The sequence below is a fragment of the Eleutherodactylus coqui genome, chromosome 5 (assembly GCF_035609145.1).
Source record: "Eleutherodactylus coqui strain aEleCoq1 chromosome 5, aEleCoq1.hap1, whole genome shotgun sequence".
Lineage (NCBI taxonomy): Eukaryota > Metazoa > Chordata > Amphibia > Anura > Eleutherodactylidae > Eleutherodactylus > Eleutherodactylus coqui.
The window spans coordinates 243,417,041-243,444,893 of NC_089841.1; the positions used below are offsets into that span (position 1 = coordinate 243,417,041).

Sequence of the window (27,853 nt, forward strand, 5' to 3'; positions counted from 1 at the left end):
ATGGGAGTCCTCCATTGGACAACACCTGCGGAGAGAGGAGTCGAATCAATACTGGTGAAGCGTATGGGGGGCTTTAGCGTAAATAAAATTCGGTCATCAGAGGTCTGACAAAATTTAAATTAATCAGATTGGCGGCAGCACCTGAATCAATAAAGGCTTGACTGGACCGAATAAAATTCCGGAAGCTAACCTGACAAGGCACCAAAAACTTAGGGAGTACCTGTGATCCTAGGCGATCCTCCCGACAATCTCCTAGGATCTGTAGTTTTCCGGCGGTTCAGACTGATTTTGCCGTTGCTTCTGTGGACAGGTTGCTACCCGATGTCCGGCTTCCCCACAGTAGAGGCAAAGACGGTGAGTCATCCGGAACCGTCGCCGTTCCTCCGGACTTAGCTGGTCCACTTCTATAGGCTCAGCACCAGGAGTTGGCATGGGAGAAGTAGGAGCGGGTCTGCAGGACTCCCTAGTTTTACAGGCCTGACGTTCCTTTTTTCTAGATCTCAGTCTTCTGTCAGCTTTTATTGCCAATTCCATCGCCTCATTAAGTGTTCAGGGAGCGGGATGGGAAATAATTAGATCCTTGACAGCATCAGAAAGACCCAACAAAAACACATCTTTGAGGGCACCATCATTCCAGGAGGTTTCACCGTCATACTGTCTAAACTTAGAGCAATAGTCTTCAGCACACTGCTGCCCCTGACGCAAAGCCATGAAGTGAGATACTGCTAACCCCGCCTGGTCCAGTCCATCAAGAATACCTCCTAGTTCCCGAAAAAACGAATCAACAGAATGCAGGCAAGCCGAGCTCTCAGGTAAGGAGTAGGCCCATGTCTGGGGGGGGGGACCCCGCAGTAGGGACATGTCCTAGAACTTACCCGCAGCCCCTGTCCCTGCCTACTTGCCTCCACTCCTGACTAGCCCCAGGCGGGCAACTGGGCGGCGTTCCCTGCTCTCACTAGGGACCGAGAGGGGGGACTGGCGTACCATGATGGAACAGGTAGAATACCGACAGGAAGGGCAGATGAAGAAAACCAACAGGAAATACACGCAGACGGAGGTAGATGGAGTAACCTGGCAGAAATAGCAAAAGCTGAAAAAAACAGGAGACTGACAGAGGCAGGATGCTACCACGCTGAACAGAAACCAATAACTGGCAGTGAATGGACCTCACTGCCAGCCTTATAAACAGAAGCCTCCGCCCAGGGGCGGAGAGGTGGAGGCGACTACCACCTAACACAATCTCATAAACAAGAGCTCGTGCATGGAGCTGCACTCACAGGCACGCACGCGCATGTCGCCGCCCAGACCCTCGAGCGCACGTACTGTGCGAGCAGCCACCCACGCCGACAGCCGGACAACCAGCCGGGGGGGACGCGCCCCGACCGCGGGACCCAGCGCCCCGCGAGGACCCGCAGCCGCTGCATGGTGACAAATATTTTGCTAGGATTAAGTTGACACTGGATTTGTCTTGTGTAGGACAATAACGAGGGCACATTAAAAAAAAGTCTACATTTTTCAGACAATCTTGACACAAGTTATTATTGAGCACATCAGAGAGTTGCATGTTTGTTAATGGTTCATGGAACAAAGTAATTGGATGTCCAGAGGCACATAGAACTTGGGCTTTATTGTTTTATCATGGGGTTGATTAATACAAAACAACTCAAGTTATGTAGGAAGGCCAATCAGATGCATGGCGGGAAGTAGGACTGCAGCATTTACGGTAGGTGCTGCATATCTTCGCACATTCCATATTCTGAAGCTTCATCGCCCCCGTCATTTGCTGGTGACATTAAAAGGCCTTGTTTCAATCTGTCATCAGTATAACTTAAGGTGCTTTTACAAGGAACCATTACCATTCGGATTCCTGCGGTCCAGTGAGAATCTAAACTATTATAATCGTTTAGTGTAAATGTATGCGCCGAATGAGAAGTCATTTACTTCTCGGTCGTCATCCAGTTTTCGCATGCAGAAAACTAAACAATGTATCATCTGATGTAACTGGAGTGGGGCAAGCCAGAATGATTCCCGACTCGCTCACCTCCATTCAGTCAGCAATGCTCACCCCTGTCTAAAACCACAGAAATGATTATCGCTCCGACAAACTGTTGCCAGACTAGAGATGAGCGAGTATACTCGCTAAGGCACATTACTCGAGCGAGTAGTGCCTTAGCAGAGTATCTCCCCGGGGGGCCGGCTGGGGAGAGCAAGGAGGAACGGAGGGGAGATCTCTCTCTCCCTCTCTTCTCCCCGCTCCCCGCCGCAACTCACCTGTCACCGGCGCCGGCCCCCGAATCTTTAGAGACGAGCGGGAAGATACTCTGCTAAGGCACTACTCGCTCGAGTAATGTGCCTTAGCGAGTATACTCGCTCATCTCTATGCCCGACAGATCGTCCCGTGTTCAAGCACCTTAAAGACTTTTTTTTTGCCTGGTCTCCTCGGATCCTACTAAGAATTGCAGGAATTACACTTTTTTGTTGTTGAATGAAATTCTAAGCTGGTGCCATCATTATATGCAGTCCTGAGATTAAGAGGCACCAGCTCGTTACTGAATAGATCTGCTGATATACTGTGATGGACTGATATGCATCCTCCATGTGTGGATGAACAAGGTTACAGAATGCATTGTTAACTGGAAACACATTTCCTTCATTTTAATTCCTACATATTGTAATAAACCTGATCTCGTTATTTATGGCTTGCTAAATGTATTAATACAGTAGGATACTGTTCTACAATTTAGAGGGGTTTACGGGCTTTTTTCATTGATGTCCTATTTTAAGGCCCTTTTACACGCAATGATTATTGCTGAAAATTCTTCCAACTGGCCAAAAATGAGCGTTAATCGTTACATGTAAACGCAGCTTTGTGCACTTCTTGTTTGAACAATGGATTTTAGCTCTGTGTAAAATCCATCCTTCAGCCTCTGCATTTTGCTCATTTTTCAAAAGACTGCAGGATACACAGTGTACTCATCGGGTTTTGCTTTGCATACATAAGGAGTACACTGTGTACTCTGCGGGGAGAACAATGGAATCTGCTGCAGATGTTTACAAGGCTAGGCATGTCATTAAACACACGCCCAGCTGAGCAAACAACTCCTGAAAGGAAATAGATTTTTAAAGGTCCTTTTACATGCAAATTAAGATTATTAAAGTGTTAATGGCCATTAACACTTTATGCAAATACAGTGTTAAATCTTCCAATCTTTAAGCCAGTTGAAGGATTATTTTGGCATGTCAAAGGACCTTTATTTTAGGTCATCAATAACAATGATCCGCTCAGGTGTACCACTTGGGACCCCAGCTGTTTGGGAAGCCATTGTCATTGGAAAAACATAGGGTAAGAGCGAAAGCAGGAAGCTCAGACCCCTGTGTAGTGACCGGCGCAGCTTCTATTAAAATCTGTCAGCTGCACCTGCAATTACCAGCACCGGCCACTACACGTGTGTCGGAGCCATGTGCTTTCACTCCATGCTGTGTGGTTTGCTGGTAATAGAGGACGTCTGAACAGCTGATCGATCCGGGTTCCAAGCAATGCACCCCAGCCAATCAAATATTGATGACCTATCCTGAAGATAGGTAAGCAATAAAAATAGCCCAGAAAACCCCCTTTAAATATTCTAAAAATAGTGTAAACCTGTAATAGCACTTCTATTCGTTTTTAAGCATCGACAGTGCTTAGATTTTAATTAGATCGACTGATTATATTTCTATTTCTTCGCATTATAAATGCAATAAAGGCATGTGAATATTTATGCAATACATGTAGAGAACCATTGGACAAAGAAGCAGAAGCTTCATAAATCCGCCCCTGCAACTTCGTCGTCTTGGCTGGCGTTTCATTTTTGTACAAAACATTGTCCTGAAAACACGGTAATTAGACAATTCTAGCTAAACCTTCTCTATGGGAATCTTGGTTCTCTGTTCCGTACATTCACATTCTTCTTTGAATTGTTGCTGGCACAAGTCAGTCTGTGGCTGGAGCCCTTTCTCTTGGCAGGCAGGGCAGCATGCAGTATGGCCTCCCTCATGGCATGTCAAGCAGGTCAAGACCAACTGGCAGCACCGAAGAGTAGAGCATAACTTGTACTTGTCCCATGCAGCGCCACAGTAGCGACAGGCTAAGCAGACAAAAATGACAAAAAGACAAGATTTAGCTCTATTTTAAAGGAGTATTCCCAACTTAAGACACTTATGACATATTTGCAGGACATGTCATTTAGGCCCCCTTCACACGGGTGACAAAGTCGCACGATTTTGTCGTGTTGCTACAATCGCATGTATGTGAAGTCCATGCTGTCCTATGGGTTCCTTCACACATGCGATGTTTTGTAGCATGCAACAACCCGACACAAAAACCTCACGGGTCCGGCAATATGTACGTGACTTATGAAGTTTTGTAGCTCATGTTTCCCCTATGGAGCCTTCCTCTCTGTTGCATCGCATCGCACGAAAATGCGATTTTCGTGCAGTGGAATGCAACTTTGACAGTAGGAAATCCTAATGTCAAAGCCAAAAATACACATACATAACCTTAGAAGCGCTCTCCGATGCCGCAGCAGCTTCTCCCCTGGTCCCGTCACGGTTTCTCTTCTTCATCTTGTGGCCGGGGATTGAAAAATCCCTGCCTCCTGAAAATGCTGGCTGTGATTGGTTGACGCTTAGCCAATCACAGCCATTCATCAAGCACTGGCTGTGAATGGCTAAGCGTCAGCCAATCACAGCCAGTGCTTCCAGGAGGCATAGATTTTTCAATGCCCAGCCAGAAGATGAAGAAGAGAAACAGTGAGGGGACCGGGGGAGAAGCTGCCTCAGCGCCCTGGACAGTGCGGGAGAGGTGATGTATACTTTTTTTTTTCTTCTTCTTCTCCAGCTTATTTTCAGGGTAGGGCTTATAATCCCCCCCCCCCCCCACACCTGAAAATCCTCGCATGTGATGCTACAAAGTCACGCAAAATCACATTATTGCTGCGAGAAGACGCAGCGAAATCGCATGGACCGGCGATGCGATATCGATTCTCACGGCAATGCCATGTCACTCGTATGAAGGAGGCCTAATACCCAACATATATGGGTCCTACTTACTAGATATGATGTCATCATTAGAAGATATTGTGAAGCGTCCATCAAACACAAACAGTTTCCCTCGGAAGAATCCATCTGGGAATTGTTCTAGGTATTTGTGAATGCCTCCTTTAAGTTGGTAGATTTCTTTGCACACAGCCTATTATAAAAATAAAAAACAATGAGACGTACTGGAAGCCAATCAGGTTGTAGCATGCCGTTCAAGGTTTCTGCATTATGCATAAGAGGCACGCATTAAAGGAAGATATTTATAAGGACGTTTCCGTGGCTAATGTGGAATGGGATCTGAAGCCACTGCTCCGGACCCTGTGTAGTGGTCGGCGATTGTAATTGCAGGCTGGGATTTCATTGATTTCCATGAGAGCTAAGTCTGCAATTACGAGTGCCGGCCATTACACAGAGCTCGAAGCAGCGGTGTCCGCGCCAACCGTGGTGTAACCAGACACTGACAGACGGTACTGCCTGGAAAAACCCTCTACCATAACCCCCACTGGTGCATGATGAGCCTAAATGTATGAAGAGGTGTATGTCTCCTTATACGTTAGGTACTTCTCAGACCATCTATGTACAGTACCTACATGAAAATCTACGTGCGGGGGGAAATTTCTGGTCAAATTTACACCAGTTGCTGCCGTAAATGACACATAAATCGGTTGGGCCGGTGTGGCCCCACCCCCTCCCAACATAACACACTCTCTTTAAAGAAAAAGTAGCGTACAATGGGGGGAAAATAAAGTCACCACATTTTCTTGCAAGTAATGCACCAATTTTTGCTACAGTTTTATCCAAGTTTATGCTTTAGTAATACCCCCTTCACATTTTTCTACAAGATACAGATGCAGTCTGATTCTATTAATGCCAACAAGATGCCCATAAACATGCGGGGAAGCAGCAGGATTGGGATATTAGAGAGTTCAGTTGTAAATAGTTATCGCTTACAGCAGCAAATATCAAAACAGGCGCTCATACATAGTAGAGCCTAAACATGGGAACGTACTTCGAGAACAAAGTAGTATTTTTGTTACTATTTGGCAACATTTTAATCTCTATAGGAAAAACAATGGTGTAGATTTACTAAACTAAATGGGCCACAAACTGCTGTAGATGCCTTGGCAGATTACTTGGTAGATGTCTTGGCCAGATTACATGTTCTAGACATTTCTTTGTGCTTTACTGGGCAGTTCTAAAAAGGGTCTATAAAAAGTAGTGACTAAGGAGGAGGCTGAAAATGTGACAAAGTACACCAAAATTGTGGGGCAAAATACTGGTCTAAAGAAAGCCATCCAAAAGTGGCCCAAGGAAAAGTGTCCAATGAGTAGTATGTGCTACATTGGTAGATCTAACATAGTATGTAAGGCCGAATGAAGACAATGTCCATCTCGTCCAGCCTGTTTATCCTCCTGTGTTGTTGATCCAGAGGAAGGCAAAAAACCCCAAGAGGCAGGAGCCAATTAGCCCTTTTGGGGGAAATTCCTTCTCGACTCCCTAATGGCAATCAGACTAATCCCTGGATCAACCCTTAATAGTTCCTACCTGCCTGTATACCCGGATTAACAATTAACCTAAGATTTATATCCTATAATATCCTTCTGCTCCAGAAAGACATCAAGTCCCCTTTTAAACTCCTCTATGGATTTTGCCATCACCACTTCCTCCGGCAGAGAGTTCCACAGTCTAACTGCTCTTACAGTAAAGAACCCTTTTCTATGTTGGCGATGAAACCTGCTTTCCATTAGATGTAGCGGATGCCCTCTTGTTACCGACGCAGTCCTGGGTATAAACAGATCCTGGGAGAGATCCTTGTATCATCCCCTCATGTATTTATCTGGCACATCTTCTGCCTGCATGGCTACATTTAAGGCAGTTAAAAATAAATTTCCCCCAACGCCTTTTAAGTCCTTTTTTTTTATATATACATATAAATAAATTCTTTATTTTTTAATTTTGGTAGAATGGGTAGGGGTTACAACAAAAATAAAGGTAAATCAGTGGATAATCACATTACAAATCAATCGATCCTGTAAGCAACAAAAAAACAGTGACAGCTCTGCTAAAAACACTAGAAACATCAGAAAAAAGAAAGCTACAACGCATAGAACACTTATGCATGGCGATCACATAGTAAAATGAAAACAATCCAATGGTTAGGGGGTATCAACAGGTTATGGTGGTGGGCCAGGGACTCCGTGTAGAAAAGTGAACCAGGGGTTCCAGAGATTTGTGAATTTCTCCAGGTCACCTTCACGTCTGGCTTTGACTTTCTCAAAGGAGCATATAATGTTCACCTCATTATACCACTCTAGCGTGGAGGGACTTGTGTGGTCTCTCCAGTATCTGGGGACAATATTTAACTAAGAGGCCTGGGATGCCCATGTTCAAGAGGACGATCTCAGGTTTAGGTCCTCTTTTAACCTCTTAAGGATCAGGGTGTATCAGTCCAGAAGAGCCAGAGACTTTAAGGCCGCTCTCTCGCAGGCGCTTGTAAGAACATGCGTTTTTGACAAGCTTTGACTGCGTTTTCAGCTCAGTTCTAAACGTAGCCGAGCAAGCCAATAATGTCAGAACTGAAAAAACACGGTCAAAACGTGGCGACCACATTCTGCCGCAGCGCTGACAACACCTCATTCATTTTGCATGAAGATAGAACAGACAGCGCTTGAAAAATGCAGTGTTAAAAACCCTGTGTTTTATGGCATGTCTGAGAAGCCCCATTGAAATCAATGGTAGTGTTTGACAGCGTTAACCTCCGCGCGAAAAAAAAAAGCAGCGTTAAACGCTCGAAAAAAAGTGAGTGACCTCAGGATTTTACCCATGTGGTGGTTTTACTGCCCTATTTGCTTTTTTTCAGCCAAAATTATTTTTGCGGCGTTTTTTTCCCCCATGAGATTTAGGGCTATTTTTTAAATACATTTTTTCATTGATTTTCATCATTTTTTTTAATTTTAATTTTTACTAGGAATAAAAAGTTGAAAAAAAAAGACCCCAAACGATTATTTAATTTATAGTTTTCTTTAAAATTAGTATATCTACACTAAAATAAAGGACAGGATCTGGTTCATTTTCTTTTGTATGTTTTGATATACAATTTGTATAGTCTGGGATTACAGGGTGTATATGGGTATATGGCGACAGTTTAAGTTGGAGTCGGTGGCGGGTCGTTTTCTATATATATATTTTTTTTTTTAATTCTGTAATTTATTTTTGTCACTATTTGTTCTAACATCTATGTCCCCCATGATGCCACATAACACCTTTGGGAGTCATTTACATTGTCCCTTTTTTTCTTTTTTATTTCACACTTTTCCACTGTAATTTAGGCATCCATAGGAGCCCCCGTTACAAAGAAAAACATCCCTCTGTAGTCACAGTAGTCACCAACAGAGCTGATCTGGGTCTGCTAGGACCCTGCAGCTCTGCTGTGGCAAGGGGTGACCCAGCAGTCATGTGTTCGCCAGGTTGAATAGCGGGAGTGACACTTTTACTTTCTCTATTCACTACACAGTGCTCATTGAGCCCTATGTAGCCTGCAAGAGAAAAGGCAGAAGAGGTTAAACACTTTTGCCTTCTCCTCTGGGTCCTGCTAAATTGCAGCAGCAGCTTTAATCCTGTGCCATATTTTTACTATTGGCCGAGGATTAAAGCCCAGGAACAAGCGCCGTAAATTTACAGTTCTAGCTCCTTAATGGGTTAAATTAGCAAAAGTTGAAATCAAGAAGAATTTAAGAAAAAGATGATATCACCTTTGACCTGAGATAAGCAGAACCCCGTTCGCAGCGAATTCCTCCGGTACAGTACATTAGCACAGTTTTATCTTTAAAGAAGTCCAAGTTTTGATCCACATAGTTTGGGAAGTAGCTGAATTTCCTGATGTCTGGAGCGAGGCAGTTCTGGAACTGTCCCTAAAAGGTGACATTAGTAAATGGAACATTTATTTAGAATTAGGACAGCAAGAAACATCCAGAACATTAGTTTACATGAACACATTATCGTCCAGGTCAAAGGATTTTATATAGAAATGGTGTAGCAGCACCAAGAATAGACCGACACGGGGATTTATCATCATGTTTTCTGGCAGCTTTCCTTCCTTTCTCCACCTCACAATAGGTTATGAATAGTTCATCGTCCGGGGTCTGTAGCTCAGGACCCCGACCGATCAGCTCAGTGGGCGCATGCTGTCAACGCCTACACAGGGGTCGGAGCGGAAGTCTTTACACCGACCTCTGTGTAGTAGCCGGCGCTTGTAACTGCAGGCACGGCTCTGATGGATTTCAATGAGAACCGTGCATGCAGTTACAAGCGCCGGCCACTACACAGAGGTTATCGTGGGGACTTCCGCTCCAACCTCTGTGTATTTGCAGAGCATGTGCCCACTCAGCTGATCGGTCGGGTTGCCGAACGATGGACCCCGAACAATGAACTATTGATAACTTATTGTGAGGATAGGTCATCAATAGTATTCTACCTGGAAAACCCCTTTAAAAAGTGCCATAAAAAGGTGTGTTGGCGGTCGTTAAAGGGTTACAGCATTTGCTCACCTTAAGGAGTGTGAAGCAGTTGAGCTATCCTTCCCTACTTGCCCTGCACATGCTCAGTATACTGAGCACCACGGGACACGCAGGGACATTTAGCCTACATTAAGTATTTTCTTACATTATTTTGTGGTCATCTGGTGAGGCAGAAGCTGCATGATGTTTGTATTAATCACGAATGGGCTTTTATGGTTTCCATTTATCACAGCTACACATTAAATAACCAGCGGAGTTGTTGATCCGGGTCTTAGAGTCAGGTAGGAACTTTCAAAACGTTGATCCAGCAATTATTCTGACTCCCTTTATGGAGTTGGGAAGGAATTTTTCCCCTAAATGGGCTAAATTGGCTTCTGCCTCATTGATTTTTTTGCCTTCCTCTGGATCAACAAGGTGGGGGGTGGACTAGGTGGACATTGTCTCCCTTCAGCCTGACATACTATGTTACAACAGTGTGGACATGTACTCAGGAAATCTCACCATTCCGGCTATGAATACATACTATTTTGCTCTCATAAAAGTTGCGGCAGTCCAATAAAACGGTGTCCTTTTCTTCTTGTGGGTCAGACAAATACCACTCCACTCTCTTATGGAACTCCTCCGGAGTCAGATGTGTGGCTGAGGCAATCAGAAGTTATGTTAATTTTTATAAAAATTGCATAAATACAGTAATATACAGTGTTTTTAGTGATGACCTTTCAGTTTATTCTACACATCTATATATATATATAAAGACGAAAGCCCTCACTGACTCACTGACTGACTCACTGACTGACTCACTGACTGACTCGCCAAAAGTTCTCCAACTTCCCAATGTCGTAGAAACATGAAATTTGGCAGAAGCATAGATTATCTCCAAAATAGGAAAAGTAATTGGGTCCCAACTCGATTATTCAATTCTAGCGCAAAAGAATTGGCGTTGAAATTTTACGTACGGAATCTAAATCTGTCACTTTCCAATGTCATAGAAACTTAAAATTTGGCACGAGCATTGATTATGTCATAAATGGGAAAAGTTAATGGGTCCCAACTCGATTATTCAATTCTATGCGCAAAAGAATTAGCGTCCTAAATTTTACATGCGGAATGTAATTTTTTCACTTTCCGGTGTCATAGAAACGGGAAATTTGGCGCGAGCATTGATTATGTCATAAATAGGAAAAGCTAATGAGTCCCAACTCCATTATTCAATTCTATGCGCAAAAGAATTAGCGTCCAAATTTTACGTACGGAATGTAATTTCTTCACTTTCCGGTGTCATAGAAACAGAAAATTTGGCACGAGCATTGATTATGTCATAAATAGGAAAAGCTAATGGGTCCCAACTCGATTATTCAATTCTAGCGCAAAAGAATTGTCGTCGAAATTTTACGTGCAGAATGTAATTTTTTCACTTTCCGGTGTCATAGAAACGGGAAATTTGGCACGAGCATTGATTATGTCATAAATAGGAAACGCTAATGGGTCCCAACTCCATTATTTAATTCTATGCGCAAAAGAATTAGCGTCCAAATTTTACGTACATAATCTAAATCTCTCACTTCCCAATGTAATAGAAACATGACATTTGGCACGAGCAGTTATTATGTCATAAATAGGAAAAGTTAATGTGTCCCAACTCGATTATTCAATTCTATTCGCAAAAGAATTAGCGTCCAAAATTTTACGTACGGAATCTAATTTTCTCACTTTCCGGTGTCATAGAAACGGGAAATTTGGCATGAGCATTGATTATGTCATAAATAGGAAAAGTTCATAGGTCCCAACTCGATTATTCAATTCTAGCGCAAAAGAATTAGCGTCCAAATTTTACGTGCGGAATGTAATTTTTTCACTTTCCGGTGTCATAGAAACGGGAAATTTGGCACAAGCATTGATTATGTCATAAATAGGAAAAGTTAATGGGTCCCAACTCGATTATTCAATTCTATGCGCAAAAGAATTAGCGTCCAAATTTTATGTACGTAATCTAATTCTCTCACTTCCTGATGTCATTTTATATAAAGTAAACGTCACATGGTTACCTCCACGTGGTGTTTCCTGGGTAACGCAGAGAACTATGCAAAATGGTGAACATATGTTTTTTCTCAGTATCTCTAAAGTAACCACGACTTCATAAGATTTTCCGTGTGAACACCAGATAAACACCAGTACCAAATTAACTCGGGCGAAGCCGGGTATATCAGCTAGTTCATATATAAAGGCATCCATACTTCCTGGAAGTCTTTATATGGAAATGGTAATGTTTTATAGGAAGGTTACTATAACATGAACCGTTGTAACTTCTGGAATTCGTCCACATTACTACATGTCCAACTTCAGTGGGGCACTTGGGGGCTTCCTGAGTATGTCCGTAAATGACCGCTATCAGTGCCATCACTATCCTAAACCAGCATATTAGGCCAAGCACAGAGTAAGCTACCGTTGATTCGCTTAGGCCACAGCACCTTCAGTGCCACAGGCCAGGCTCATGTGAGCATATTTGAATTGCCCATTACGCACGTGATGTACGAGTGTATAATACGCGGTACATCCTGGCACTTTAGCCTAGTATGGTGGTTTAGGATAGTGATGGTACTGGAGGTGGTCATTTAGGGCCGTACACAAAAAGCTTCCAAGTAGATGCAATGCTTTATAAAAGCCAAAATGCATCACGCTGGTACGCAGAATCGGAAATTTAAAGAGTGCAATATCGGTCATGATATCATGCTTGTCCGTGTGAATACACCCGTCATGGCAAAACATACAGGAGAACATACTCACATACCTGTTTCTTTATAACTGACTTTCTGTGGATCGACACCCATTGGCACAATTTCCCGGAAAACCCCAATGCGAAGATCAGGAAAGCAGTGGGCACCCCCATCACTCCTCTGCAAAAGCCACACGAAAATAATGAGACAAGTCACTAAAAAACGTATAGATTACAATTTTACACACAAATTAGAGGGACTCTTCATTCTCGAACCCAGTGGGGATTCCAGAATGTATATCTTAGGGCTTATTCACACGAGGGTATATCGGCCGGCCAATATACGCTACCATCTGATGCACTGGATTCTAATGCATCATATCACACGGTCGTATTCCTGTGGCGTAAAAGCGCTCGGCCGGGCCAACACAGCACCAGACTATTTTACGCCGGGCAGGAAAGATAGTCCTGGAACTATCTTTCCCAGCCAGAATACATCAGCCGCTGCATACATTCCCATGGGAGCCAATGACAGCGGCCAGAGAAGGGAGGTGCAGGGAGTTTATCAGAGTGACTGCTAAACTCCCTCCCTCTTCTCTTCTGCTCTCCGCCCCTTGCCGGCCGCTTGCAATGGAAGGGTGTGGTATGGGGGCGGAGTTAGTTGCTAAGCTCCGCCACTCTCATTACTAACTGCCGACAGGGGCGGAAAGGGGGAGCGAGCTTAGCAAACTAGCTTCCGCCCCATCTCCTCCCCTTGCCGAGAGCCAGCGAGGGGGAGGCAGAGTGAAACGGTCTTTCCCCGCCCAATGGCATTGCAGGCTCGGTGTATATGCGCCAGGCCCTTTAGATTTGTGTATGCGTTTTTACGTCACCGGCGGGCGAACGTAAAAACGCATATGCCCGTATGAGAGTGTCGTTATGCGCATTTAGCAGTAAAACCCTTTAAACATCCTATATATTTTAACCCTTTGGTGACGGGACTATTTTACGCGTTAATGACTTCCCGTATTTTCTTTATTTTTTTTTCATTGTCTAATCACGAGTGCCATAACTTTTCTTTTTTTTTCATTGACATAGCCGTATAAGGGCTTGTTCTTTGTGGGACAAGTTGTATATTTTAATGGAATCATTTGTATTTCAGATTTCATTCTTACGACGTTCAACATGCAGAATAAATAATTCGGTAATCGGCATGTAATAGGCGTTAAACAGCAGGAACTGTGAGTTTTTCCGGTTTCTGCCATTAGAGCAGGTGCCAGGTTGTCAAACTAAAGTGCTGATGAAAGCCGATCACTTAGCCAGAAATCGTGTGGATTGTCCACAAAAGGAAAACCTGCATCAAGTCCAAGACAAAAAAGGACGTTAAAATCTGTGCCACTGGGGCGAATTTCGACGCGGTTTTTGATGCAGATCTGCAGATTTCATCCCTTTAACTGAAAGAGTGAAATCTGCTGTGGATCAGTATAAAAAAACCACATCAAGATTTGCACCAATGGGGTGGATTTTGCCCCTTGGTCGTGGGTTTCATGCAGATAACTCGCCCCATTTTCTGCCGGGTGTGAACATTAACGCAAGTATGAAATTCTGGACATAAAAACTGAATGGCGTTCCAAGGTGGACAATGTCTACAAGTAATCCTTGGTTTACAGGTTCTCTGCTTAGATACATTTCGTCTACATAGAAGCCACCTAAATCTTGACTCTTACCTTAAAATCATCCAAGCACATCTGTTTAAACAAAGGGTGCGAGAGCATGGTGTCCATATAAAGCCTGGTGGACACTCGGTTTCCTCCTATTGTTCCATTAATTCCTTCCGAGGCGATGCGAATCTAAAAAGCAAAAAAATTAATCATAGCAAAATGAATGAAAGGCAGCCAGCCAGGATAAACATACGCAGGGTCTGCCGCCTCGGAATGTAGACGGGTTCGCTCTTAGGGTGCTTTTAGACGGAACGATTACGCTGCTCAACAGTATTTTTGCATCAGGTGTGCAATATATCACTTCTTATGGATTTTTGGGTGTAGAATCCGAATGTACCTTTAGAAATGATGCATCACGTAAGGTTTTTATGTAATTTAGATTTTTTTAAAAAGGATTTTGTGCTCATTTTCTTTATATAAAATAAAATCAGTGACTAAGCTAAACTCTTTATTGGATTGTAATACACAGTGGATGAAGTTCTAAAAATGGTCACTAGATGGCAGAACAATGTAGTTGAGCAGGAAGGTTACCGACATGAGCCTATCTGTACCGCTGTTTAGTGTTTGCTGTAATCTGCATGAAGCACTTCTCTTCATTCTTATCAATACTGTATTATGGTCTATGTAATAATAGTGCTACGTATCTCAGAAATGTGATGTGATAGATAGAATCTATCAGCACCCCAAAATTAGTCAAAATCAACCTGTTTCCAAACCAGATACAGAAACATTATTTTGATTTGTTGACCAGTGTAATTAGTCAAAAAAATCGTTTAAACGAGCAAAGGTGAATTCAATAGGAGCTGTGCCTGCAATACCAACCCGGGCCACTGTATATGGAGGTCGCTAAGAGCTTTTGACTCTGTCATCACTGACAACTGGATAATAGCTGATCATTAGGGGTCCCGAGCTGCGGACCCTCACCGATCAACTATTAATGACTCATCCTGAAAATACGCCATCAATTGTTTAGGCCCGGGAAAAAAAAAACTTTAAAAAGGTGCTTTCCCACGAAAAATATTGTTTATAGTTAAATGCAACCTGTAATGTTAAAGGGGCTGTCCCGCGCCGAAACGGGTTTATTTTTTTTCAATAGCCCCCCCGTTCGGCGCGAGACAAACCCGATGCAGAGATAAAAAAAACAAACCGGGTAGTACTTACCCGAATCCCCGCGCTCCGGTGACTTCTTACTTACCTTGTGAAGATGGCCGCCGGAATCTTCACCCTCAGTGGACCGCAGGTCTTCTGTGCGGTCCATTGCCGATTCCAGCCTCCTGATTGGCTGGAATCGGCACACATGACGGGGCGGAGCTACGAGGAGCCGCTCTCTGGCACGAGCGGCCCCATTCAGAAGACAGAAGACAGGACTGCGCAAGCGCGTCTAATCGGGCGATTAGACGCTGAAGATTAGACGGCACCATGGAGACGGGGACGCCAGCAACGGAGCAGGTAAGTGAATAACTTCTGTATGGCTCATATTTAATGCACGATGTATATTACAAAGTGCATTAATATGGCCATACAGAAGTGTATACCCCCACTTGCTTTCGCGGGACAACCCCTTTAAGCATTTTTTGTACATACACGTATTTTAAATGTTCCTATCCCAAATATTCCAGGACTGAAGGCCCTTTTAGACGGAACAATTAGTAAAAAAAAAAACGCTCAAACGAGCAAAAGTGAAGGATAATCATTCAATCTAAGCGCAGCCGACGACTCAACGGCGAACGATAAGCATTCATTTTTCATTCACCGTTTCGTTATGCCGATATAAAAATGGTTGGCTTGTTCGCTTATCATTCAGTTTAAGCAGCGCTCATTCTGTCCCTCTCATTCTCGTACACTGCGAATGTGATGAACTGAACGATTTCTCATTTAGCAAGCCGATGATGTATCTGTGGTATAAATAGGCCGCCTGGCTACGCTGCATTGTTCACTTGTACAAATGATAATTGTTTGGTGTAAAAGAGCACAAATGTTAGAATAGCGCCACCTGTAGTTTCTAATCTTGGTCCATCTAAGGTGGTCGCACATGCTCAGTCTTGCTTCTCTCTCCGCCCCACTGGGTACGTGGAGGGACCCCTTATAAGCAGAGCGGCAGCTTCTGAAGCTCCTGTGTCTTTTCAGATGTCTTTTCTGATGTCAAAGTCGACGTTGAGCGAGAGGTAAGTGAGACGTGAGCGTTACTGCGGAGAAGCAAGACTGAGTAGTGTGACCACCTTGGAACAATTAGTGAGGTGGCGCTATTCTAACGTTATTTCTGGAATATCTGGGAAAAGAAACACTTTTAATAAGTGTGTAAAAAAAAAATTTAAATGAAAGGGAAGCTGTCACCGGGTTCATGCGGCCCAAACTGCAGGAGGCATGAACCTGGGGTAGGAGTGCACTGTGCCCCTATGTAATTGTTAGGACAGGCTGACACAAGTGTAATGTAATAGCATATTATGCATGTGATGTACATGTGTATAGTACGCGGTGAATGGGGTCAATAAAAGGATATCGATCTAGTCACACTTCTGTATATTCATTGCATATAATACGCGCATAAAAAAACCCCCAAAAAACGCAGCATGTGCTATTGTTCCGTGTCTTAAGCATGATGGAGCCCTATTGTTCTCTCTGGGCGCCTAATAAAGGCATGTGTGCGGCATTTATACACAATGAAGCTAGGTGACAGTGCGTGAAATTTACATAAAAAAGAAACAAGTCAGGCTGCGCACAACAGCGTGCGTGAGAGACGCTGTCATGCGCAGTCAAAAATGGCTGCCATACACAGTGATAGGCCGGCTGCACAGTGGTAAAATGCTACGGCCCCAGTCTGAAACGCTGCAGTGTTTCAGAATAAACACATTTTAAAGTTTGAATTGGAACAGAGATCTTGAGTCAAAGAGGCGGGTTGTTGCACTGCTCTCCGCCCACCAGCAGCATATAGACTGACTGCTCTCTACCTACTTAGGGAGAAAGCTGTCAATCGGCATGACAGGTGTGGGGAGAGGCAGACGCACTCCCCTTCTTTGCATCAAGATTCTATTCCAAGTCAAAAACTTTAAAGTCTGCTTATTCTGAAAAATGGCAGCGTTTCAGAATACCGCTTCCGTGCGGCCATGGTGCTTGTTGATACACTTGCTGACAAGTTCCCTTTAAGTTAGAAAGCGCTTACCTTTCCTGTGAGATGCAGCAGCTCACACAAGGTCCTCTGCCAGTCACAGACCCACTGCGGGTCGCTGATATCACAGTAGCTGTAATAGAGGAGGACTTCCCCCGACTCACTGCGGAAGAGAAGGACAAACTTCATAGCAGGACAACATCCGGAGCTGCAACTAACAAGGAGGGCTCACCCTTCAGAAGAATCGCCAGCAGACCCAACTGAGGAGTAAACATTTAGTAACAAATATGCAACATTATGGGTGGATTTGGCGTTCGTACGGCGTGCAAATAGAATACGTTTCAGCGCAGCTTTACAATTAAAAGACGGTTTTCGTGAGATGCAACATGCAACTTTTACAGTAGCAAGTCCTACTGTAAAAGCCCTAAAATAAGCCCTAGCTGCATTAAAAAACACCATACATCACCTAACAGGCGCTGTCAGCTCCGCCGCGCATCTCCTCTGCTCCTCCGGCAGACTTGCTTGTAGTTTTTAGTCCGCGCTGCCTGGTTTAGAGGTTCAAAATCCCCGCCTCCAGGAACTGCTTTCTGCGATTGGTTCTCGAGTGCCGCGGCTCAGCCAATCATAGCCAGAGCTCGATTCAGCCAATCACTGCAGCGCTGGCTATGATTGGCTGAGCCGCGGTGCTGGAGAAACAATCACAGCCATCGCTTCCTGGAGGCGGGGATTTTAAACCTTTAAACCAGGCAGCTCTGACTGAAAACTGCAAGCAAGTCGACCGAAGGTGCAGAGGAGATGCGAGGCGGAGCTGACAGCGCCTGTTAGGTGTTGTATTGTGTTTTTTTTTATGCAGCCAGGGCTTATTTTTAGGGTATATTTCAATCCCGCCGAAAATCCTAATAAGAGAGCACTACAAAGTCGTGCAACTTTGTAGCGACACAAAAATCGCGATATCGCCGTGAGAAAATGCAGTGATATCGCACCGAACACAGATGCAATATTGCTGCAATTTTCTCGCTGTGATATCACTGTCGAGTAAGAGAGAAAAGTGGATTCCAGAGGAATGGGAAATATATAGTGTTGTAGTAATAATAATATAAATGTATTGTTGGTTATTTTTTTTGTTTTGTTTTTTAAATCAGCCTATGCAAACATATATATATTCATATATCCACCTTCATAGAAAATAGCTAGCAGTGAAATGGATAACTGGTTCAATACTGTACAGTGTGTGTGTTGCTTTCTTGTACTGGTATCTCCAACACACCCCTACACACATTTCTGTAGACAGTTTTAAGGCCTGAGATGTGTTTCTTATAAGAAAGGCCTGCAATGCCCACCGGTCATAGGGGGGGGGGGGGGGCTGCTCCTTATCTCCTCCCCTGGATTCCTTGGTCCAGATTGGAATATTAATAAAGTCTATGCTACTTGGGTATATAGGAATTACGTGTTCACATAGCAACATACACCTGGGGCGTAAGCATATGTTAATCATCAGCGTCGTTACATACTAGGCCTGAGTTGTTACGATGTTGGGAGGGGTATGCATGTAATTGGTGCGTCATATTCAGTATAACTGTATTGTACTTCCTTTCAATAAAGCAGAAGGGTATGGGGGCTGACGGAGAGCATCCGTGAGTTTAAATACATATATTCATGCATGAAGCTTCTCATTATAACCAATCTGAAGCAAACCAGTGAAATCTTCTGGAATATGATTTATTCCCATGACAATAGGAAGGACTTCTTGTTGGAACCACTTCTGGCTTTGGCTCAACATGTGGTCACAAAAATCTGTGTGTGAAACCATCCTTAGGCTACTTACACACAAGTGAGCGCTATGTCACGCCGAGAAACTTGGTCCAATATCACGCCGATAACTTCTGTGAAGTAGCGAACCTCCGCCACGGCTTGCAGGTGCATTAGAGGATCAACAAGTGTTTCCCATTGTTTTCACTCATGTGACAATCTCAGCCGTGTGAAACCGGTCTTAGGCCAGTGCATTAAACAGTGGATTCTATGCAGAATCCGCATCAAACCCTTTGCGAAATACAGGTCCTAAAGTTCCCAACTGCCTCCAATGGAAATCAATGCTGGAGTAGCAGTTCTAGACACGGAATCAGTGTCTGAAAATCTGCATGCGGATCCACAGCTGCGACACATGAAAATCTGGGGCAGAAATCCATGGCAACCATGCACATTGCTGATGCTGAATATCCTCTGGCTGTCTTCTTTGTGTTGCCATTTTATTTGTCACAAAATATTAAAAATAATTGCATGCATTTCTTTAAAAGTCATCTGTGCTTTTTTGGGTAGTGTTATTTGGTCAAACGTGCAAGATTTTTTGGTAATTTGTTACTGCATTGAGAAAACATCAGAAAATAAAGCGCCTGACCCCGGGGCATGCGGCCATTTTGGAAAAAAAAAACATGTACCCCCAAAAAATAAGAACAATGCCAATGCAAAAAAATTGCTGTTTGTCGTGTGTTTCGTAACCGCATACGAAATTACTGCTAACATCTAGGAGTGGGATTTTTTTTCTCCCAATTAAGCCCCCTGCACACAGGCGGAAATTCTGGAATATGAGGAAGTAGATATATTGGATTCATGAAGAATATATCTATATTTGTAGAAGAGCAAACAAAATGGAATAATACTGGCATTGGTATACAAAATGCCTAACTTTTATGAAAACAGGTCTCCTGTCCACTGTCCCGAAAATATAGATATGGCGGATACTCACTACATGAGTGCCGCGCTTGTCCCTGCAGGCAGCCTTAAGTAGCAAAAACTCCAAAAGTGGCACATTTTTGCTAAAAAGCCTAAGGTCACTCCCACACATACGCTATTTACTGCGATTTCAAACACCGCTGTAATCGCAGTACACCGCTCACATTGATTTCAATGGGGCCCTGCAGACCTGCGCTGAAACGCGGCATTTACTAACGCTGCGATTTTCGAGCCCTGTCTGCTCTATTTTGGTGCGTTTTCCTGCTTATTAACGCACCTCCTCACCCATCACAATGATGGGGGTGCATTAAAAAGCGCTTTGAAATCAGTAACCTGCGTTCGAAAGCAGTGGTAAGAATCACGGAAAAACAGCTAAATCAAAATCGCTGCGTTTTGCCAACGCCATGTGTGAGATCGGCCTAAGCGTGATGCCGACCTTACTGAGACAAATTAGGTGAGAGGAGGAGATGCTGGCTGGCTGGGTGGGTGGGGCTATCAAATTTTTAATGCATGAGCGGAGCGTTTTTTTGCAGAGTGAACCAGCCTTCTTTGCGCGCATCAGTGTATTTTACTGTACTTATTGCCCCCGCAAAGCATTTGCATTCGCGCGGCAAACAAAGACACAATTAAAGTGGCTGATTAGTCTTAATGGGTTTCAGATGTGATTTCTTTCCTGTGCAATTTTGCAGTGTTTTACGCATTTACGCACTTTTGTGCAACCCCCATTGACTTCTATGGGGAATTTTGGTGTACAAATACGCAGAAAAATAAAGCAATCTTCTATTTTTTTTTTGCACGACCGAAATAGTAATATATAGTATGTAAGGCCGAAAAAAGACATATGTTCACCCAGTTCAGCTTATTACCCTCCAATGAAATGTGTGCGCGAAATACAGAAATGTAAACGAACACATTGAAATCAATGGGTTCTATATCCTGCGTATTGCACACGCAAATACCGCCATGAAATGCCAGCCTTAATTCCACATATTTTTTTCTAATTTAAGAGACTAATTAACAGCTCCCTCACACGGGCATATTTGCGTGTGCAAAATTTACACGCACAATACACAAGGAGAATAGAGCCTATTGATTTCAATGGGTTCATTCTCAGGTGCGTATTTAACTGCGCTTTCAGTTGCGCAAGAAAAAATTACAACATGCTCTATTTTTCTGAGTATTTGGGCACCAAAGATCCCCACAGAAGTCAATGGGGTGAGCGCAATCCGCAAAGAGATGTGTGATACAGTGCGTAATTCCGCTGGACAAAGAACATCTGGAACTCATTAGCCTTTTCAATTGTTGTCCATTTTTTGGTGCGCGCTAATGAACACGCCTTGTGGGTGCAAAAAGTACAGTAAAATACGCCAATGGATGCGCAAAAAAGTATAGCATTCTGCTAAAGCGCACGCAAATACACATGGACTTGTGTGAAAGGGGCCTAAAGGCTAGCAGGAGTCTTCAAGAAATTGCGCTCTGCTTCTTCCGGCTGACACAGCGATTGACTTGTCTTGGCAGCAATTAAACAGCTCCATACACAACAACGCTGAAAGAAATCCAGAAAAGCTATACAGAATATCTCCGGACTCCCCCCTTCTAGACTATGCAACTTCACACAGGTAAGACATTGGCGTGGCAGACATTGGGACGGTCCACATGTCTCCGTACACATTAGGCACCGTTCACATACACCAAATGTTGCATTACCTGGTTGGCGCTTCTGTCTTGTAACACTTCATATCTGGTAACCAATCAGAAACCTTGTGATTGCTCCAAGACATGTGGGTTGAGGCATTCGTGTTATTATCTGAGTAGTCGCTGCGCGGCAGACTGGTAGCAGCGGATTCTTCTAAAAGGCTTCCAGTTTGCTGTAAAACTTCCGTTGCGTGTTGTGCGGCGACATGTTTGTGAATAGTTCTCAGGTCTCTAAACTCATGTCCGCAGCACTTCCACTTGGTAAACCCATCTCGGACAGTCGGAGGCGATGCACTTGGTGATCGTAAGTCTTTAACAAAAAGAGCGAATGCCTGTAGATGAAGAAGGCCGCAGGTTACTCACGCCGGTCACCAATGTGGTCTCATAAGGGTAACTTTTAGGGCTAATGCCCACGGACGGATTTCTGCCACGATTTACACGGCGAAAATCTGCAGTGTTGCCCCGCAGCTATTAGGTTCTATTAAACCTAATAGCTCAATGTTCACGTTGCGGAATTCCGCAGCATGAAATAAACCACGGCATGTTCTAAATGCCACGGGAGTCAATGGAAGCCGTCCGTCACACTATACTTCTGCTGTAGCACAGTGGAAGTATCGCGCTCCGTCTTCCGCATCATATGACACTGCCAGTGCGTCATGCATTGTACTGCGCATGTGTGCCGGCCCTCCATGTGGGATGCGTACAGCAGATCCGAAGTAGTAGCTATGGGGGTTTTGGGGGGGCACCGTGGCAGACTCCGCTGCGATATTCCGCTGGCAAAGTCCGTCAGGGCCGTGGACATGAGCCCTTACGTGGGACATCTGACAGCCGTCCAGGAGGAATGATCGCTCTTTGAATGGAGCTGGAGCGGATCGGAGATCTCTACTGGCTGCCCCCACCATTCAGAGTAAACAGGCAGCTGTACATAGATGAACGACTACCTGTTTATAGAGTACCATGGTCACTTGGATTTTGGGTGAGCAGAAAGCAACTCCGACAAGTATTTATATGGGACGACAGTCGACCGTAATCGCTCTCTTGAGCAATGACTTTGGGGACTATCGACCCATGAAGAAGTACCCTAAGAGGCGACAACCAAACAAGGACAATATAAGGGTACAGTCACCCAGGGTGGTAATGGCCCAGCAGAGAGTTGGCCCATGACGAAGAAAATAGCCCAAGCTCTGTACTCCACGGCATCCGTCTGCCTAGATGTTGAATGGAGCAGTGGGGTGCATGCCCAACCACTCCACACTATGGTCATGCAGTGAGGTGTAACAGGGGGTCCCACTGGTACGGCCCCCAATCATCAGACATTTCTTACCTGCCCTGTGAACCAGTGATACATGTCCACTGTGGGGAAAACCCCTTCAAAAAATATTTTAGAGAGGACCTGTCATATGTCCATGTCAGTGGGGCTGGCTGCAGAGCTTGGCCCGTGGCCCTGCGGACTATCGCTGCCTGTCTTTTGCAACCCATTTGCCTGTTCGGGCTCCTCTTAGATCTGGCTCTTGGTACAGTGAATCTGTCAAGTGGGTGGTCTCTTCCGCTCACAGTCAATGAGCGGCATAAGGTTTCCTCCACCTACTGACATCACCCATTGACAGTGAGCTGGGAAAACCAAACCATCCAGATATATGAAGCGTCTGCAAAGGACCTCCAGCTCATCGAGGGATCCAAACGTCAGAATCCCCCAAGTATGCTATCTATATAGTATGACTACAAGCTACTGCAGGGCTGATTTGCAGCAGATTGTCCGCAGCGGACAGCAAGTCTGCCACCAACCTGCGCCATTTAGTGTGGGCTCTGAAGCGGGTTTTAGCACGTATTCCTGTGCAGTATTCATACCATCATTGAGGAGAAGTGAGTTCCGCAGTGGAAACGGTGATAAAATTGAAATGCTGCGTATTTGAATTCCGCACATGTCAATTTCCGAATAGGTTTTGTGCAGAGTATTTCCATAGTTTGTGGACGAGATCCTCAAAATGTCATGCCCTTTGCTGCTACTGTAAATGCCTGACAATCTGCCGTGTGTGAGTATGCTGCTATTAAAATTCTGCGATTGTAGCAATATTGGATGCAGCGCTATTAACTGCAGAGCAATGGAACCACAGCTCCAACATCATGGCTGTCCAGGCTACAAGCTGCTGCAAGTCTGGCAATGAGCGGTCACAGCGCTCCTAGCTGGATTGGAGTGCGCATGTCAGATAGTCAGCTGAAGATTCCGGTGGACTTGTGTAGTTGGTCTGAAGAGCCATTTACACTGGACGATATCATGCAAATTCACAAATTATTATTCAAATGAACGAACATGTGCAATAATCGTTACATCTAAATGCACAACATCATTTACTATTTGTTTGTTGCTCCCTTTCAGCCAACATAAAAATCATCGCTGGCATCTTGCTGCATGCAAACTCTCTCCGCTCAGTGTATGGCCTCATGTCCACTGCACACGCAGATTCCGCCCGTGCCCGCGACCGCGACCCTGTGTACCTGTCCGTATCTTCTTTCTTCTGTACTGCGGATGGGTGCGGATGTGCCAGCTGGCACACATGCGCAGTACAGATTTTTTTTTTTTTTAAATCTCCTGCTCTTCCCGCGGAATCTGCGGGCCGTCTGCAGTGTCAACTGCTGACAGGCTGCGGGTCGGACGGCTTCTATTGACTTCAATGGAAGTCGTCCATGCAGGAACCGCAGTAAAATGGAGCATGCTGTGATTTTCATCGGCGAGTGGAAACCGCAATTGGTTTCCGCTTGTGTGCATGAAGAATCGTTTTTCCATAGACGGCTATGGAGGGTTATTGCTGCGGAATCCAGAGGCGGACGCCTGCTCTGAATTACGTAGCAAGAAGCCACCCGTGGAGACATGAGGCCTATTACATAGAATGGGAAGAGCTGAGAGAGAAGCCAGCGATACTCAGCGGTGATCTGCCTGCCTTAACCCTCTGCACGAGCGGCAGCAACTAGAGGGGACGTTGGCGCTCATGCAGTCGTTTAGCCGACAATCAAAAGGATTAGATTTGAGTACCCATATCCGTCGCACATCGATGCTGTATGGGCATTCGCAATAGCGTGTAGTAATACTATAGAGATATTGCGCACATGATTCTCTCGTGTGGGAGGCTTCTGACATTTGTTATATCCATCATTTTGTGCTTATGTAATGGCCTCATGTTGTGATGGTGACGGAGCTCGGTGTGGGATTACTTGATTTCCTCTGCTACGACTGCGGGCGGCTCACACAAGCGTTATACGCAGTGAATGGAGTCAGTGAAAGTACGTTGATTTCTATTGACCGCATCACACTAGCGGTTTTCATTGTGTATAATACGCACGTAAAAAAGAAGGCAGCCTGTTCTACTCTACAGCGTAATATGCGCGATAGAGCCCTACTGTTCTCTATGTGTGCGGAATAAACGCTATACAGACACAGTTACATTGCATATGTGCGGTGTTTATACGCAACGTTGCTAAGCAGCAGAGCAGGAAGTAAAAAATAAAAGAAACCAGGAAGACTTTTTTCTTCAGTCATGACAACGTGCATGAGATGCGCTGTCATGCCAATGTAAAATCGCTGCCCTAAGCAGCAATATGCCTGCACACCGCCGGCTCACACAGCGGTAAAACGCTGCGTTACATGTGTTCGTTTTTTGTCAGTGATGGTCGCCTTTTTCTATTTTTAATATGTATGAAATAAAAGTTTTTGTAACGATTTCCTGAGTCCCTGGATTGGCAGGAGGTCCTCTGCAAACGTCTCAGCTTAACAACACATCTACTTGACACAGTCATGAGTCCGGGCATGTATTCTTAGGGCTCCCACCCACTTGCCTTTTTTTTTCTTTTAAAGCTGCGATATCGTTCTATTTTTTTTCTTACGCGATTGCCAATGGGACTTTCTAATGTTAAAAACGCACTACACAAAAATCACAAAGCACAAACTTGCGATGCGTTTTTAACATTAGAAAGTCCCACTGACCATTGCATTAAAAAAAACGCAAGTGGGTAGGAGCCCTTATACTTACCTTCCCCGTCATTCCCCCGGGGTGTAAGCACTGGAAGCTGCTGCTGCATTGAGAATGTCGTAGAATTAAAGCGGGTGGACTATTTGAATTACGCGTCAGCCTTCAACGTTCACACTGGGGAGGTAAGTATAACACTTACATCCCAGGACTCAGGCGGTCACCTGCTCTCAGCCCATAAGCTTAGAGCTAAAAGTAGCTGACTGTCCCTTTAAATCCATGTGAACAAGGCCTTATAAATCTATCAAATAATACTCTACAACTAGAAGCCTTGTGAACAAAGTGTTATCGGTACTAGTCCTGTTACCAGGTCTGGGAGGACCTCACTGTAGCAAGGCCGGGTTCACATCCGTGCGGTAACCTCCGTTCGAAGGTTTTGTTGCCGATTCGGCACAAAAAAAAATGGAACAAATAGCATGCAGCGCTTTTTCTTCCGGTAAAATGCCTGGGCGGAAACCAAATGGACCCCATTATAGTCAATAGGGTCCGTTTGGCGCAGTTCGGTTCAGTTATAAGACGGACCCGTTCGGTCAGGGGATTCCCACCTTTCCTGCTCCCCAAACAGAAAAACGAAATCCCCACCACAGATGAGAACGCAGCCTTATCTGACCTTGTAATGCTATGGAAAAAAAACAACTTTAGGGCTCATGTCCACGGGCGTATGGATAAAACGCTGAGGGTCTCGCCACAGTGTTTTACCGATTTGTATATATCGGCTCTGCTTGCAGAGACTGCGTATGGCTGCATGTGCTCTGTGCATGCCCCCGTATCACACACACACACGGACATGCGCAGGGTGACTTTTGAAAAAAAATTCTCCACTCTGTTTCAGAGCAGCGATACATATGAAACCGCCACCCATATGCAATGTATTGTGTGTGGACAGCGTCTAAAGTGTACAGGGCTCAGGCTGCGAGGCACGCAGAGAAATAGAGCATGCGTTATTGATTTCTCTTGCGTATCGATACTCAGTGTCCACACGCCAGTGTGCATGGATCAACGAAAATCCACTGACCTTCAATAACTCCATTCACCGCGTCCGTGCAACGCCTGCGTAATAGACAGTGAAAACACGGTCGTGGACATGCGTCCTCAGGATGATAAATCTATCTGTAGAGGTTCTGTACACTAGACATTCTTTCATGTAGTATTAGGCCTCATGTCCATGGGCGGGTCGGATTCCGCGTATGGCAGTCCATAGAAGAATCTGATCCTGCCTGTGGCCGTGGCAGAGGACCCTGCTGTTTTGGCAGGCGGTGGCATCTGCACAGACCTCTGTACTTCTGAGTTTTCTGTACTGTGGACAGTTCGCACGGCTCGCCGTCGGATGCACGCACATTTTTTTTAAACCTCCTGCTTTCCCGCGGGATCCGCGGCCCGTCTGTAATCCAATTGCAGACAAGCCGCGGATCGGATGGCTTCCATTGACTTCGATGGAAGCCGTCCCGCCGGGATCCGCACTGAAATAGAGCATGCTGCGATTTTTTTTTCCGGACCAAAAGGTCTGCAAATCAAATCCGCACGCTTTTTTCCATTTGCGGACGACCATGTATTCTATTGGCAGCTTGATTTGCGGATGCCCCGCAAATCAAATCCACCGATGGACACTGGGCCTTACATATGAGAGAAGGACTTCCGCCACGTAGGCACAAATACAGCCACGTACCTTCTTTTTTGCGTACATGTACTTCTTCCTTGTCTTCACATCTAGTCCTGCTCTTAAGGTGCTCTCCGGCGTGGGCGCTGCAGATCCATTCAAGTCTACGTCAGGGAAGCCCAGGTCACAGCAGTCCGGCTCGGGGCGACAGAAGACATCTGCTCCGTGGTAGCAGGAAGACAGGGACATGGTCTTAGTAACAACACAGTAAAAAAACAACAAAAAGACAATATTGTGTCAATATAAAAGTATCTTCTGAAGGCACGGAGAGCGGACAACGGTTGGCTCGTTACATGAAAAAGACGAAAATCTAAAAAATATAAAAAGCTCTTTTTTCTGTGGCTGGGAGTCCACGAGGCAAGTTGTTTGCAGGAGTTTGTCAGTCCTGGTAAAGTTATCGGCCGTGGATGGGTAAGGCGCTGACGGAGCCAGGGCTGGGCTTGGGTGGTATCACAGTGTAGGGGGCCGCAGTGGCTGCATGCCCACCCTGCCTGCACTAAACTGTCAATGAAGCTGAGGAAAGCATGTCTGCAGCAGCGCCTGCCCTCCCCCCCAGGAAGTCCAGCAACTTAGGGATCAGCGGCAATTCCCATTTCTTCCGCTCATCCAGCCTGCTTGCACGGTCCCTTGCACTGAT

At 44.9% G+C, this 27,853-nt stretch overlaps 1 protein-coding gene across 1 annotated transcript; it reads right to left on the bottom strand.

Moving 5' to 3' along the window:
• Positions 1 to 1,608: 1,608 nt before the first annotated feature.
• On the bottom strand, positions 1,609 to 27,848 carry TSTD2 (thiosulfate sulfurtransferase like domain containing 2). Its single transcript, XM_066604401.1, has 9 exons — positions 27,226 to 27,848; positions 21,550 to 21,869; positions 17,167 to 17,275; positions 14,013 to 14,135; positions 12,382 to 12,487; positions 10,117 to 10,232; positions 8,829 to 8,987; positions 5,089 to 5,227; positions 1,609 to 4,124 (listed from the first exon to the last, which is right to left on the bottom strand). Exons 1-9 carry the CDS (start codon positions 27,403 to 27,405, stop codon positions 3,895 to 3,897), a joined length of 1,482 nt encoding a protein of 493 aa, XP_066460498.1. The 5' UTR covers positions 27,406 to 27,848; the 3' UTR covers positions 1,609 to 3,894.
• Between the last annotated feature and the right edge of the window lie 5 nt (positions 27,849 to 27,853).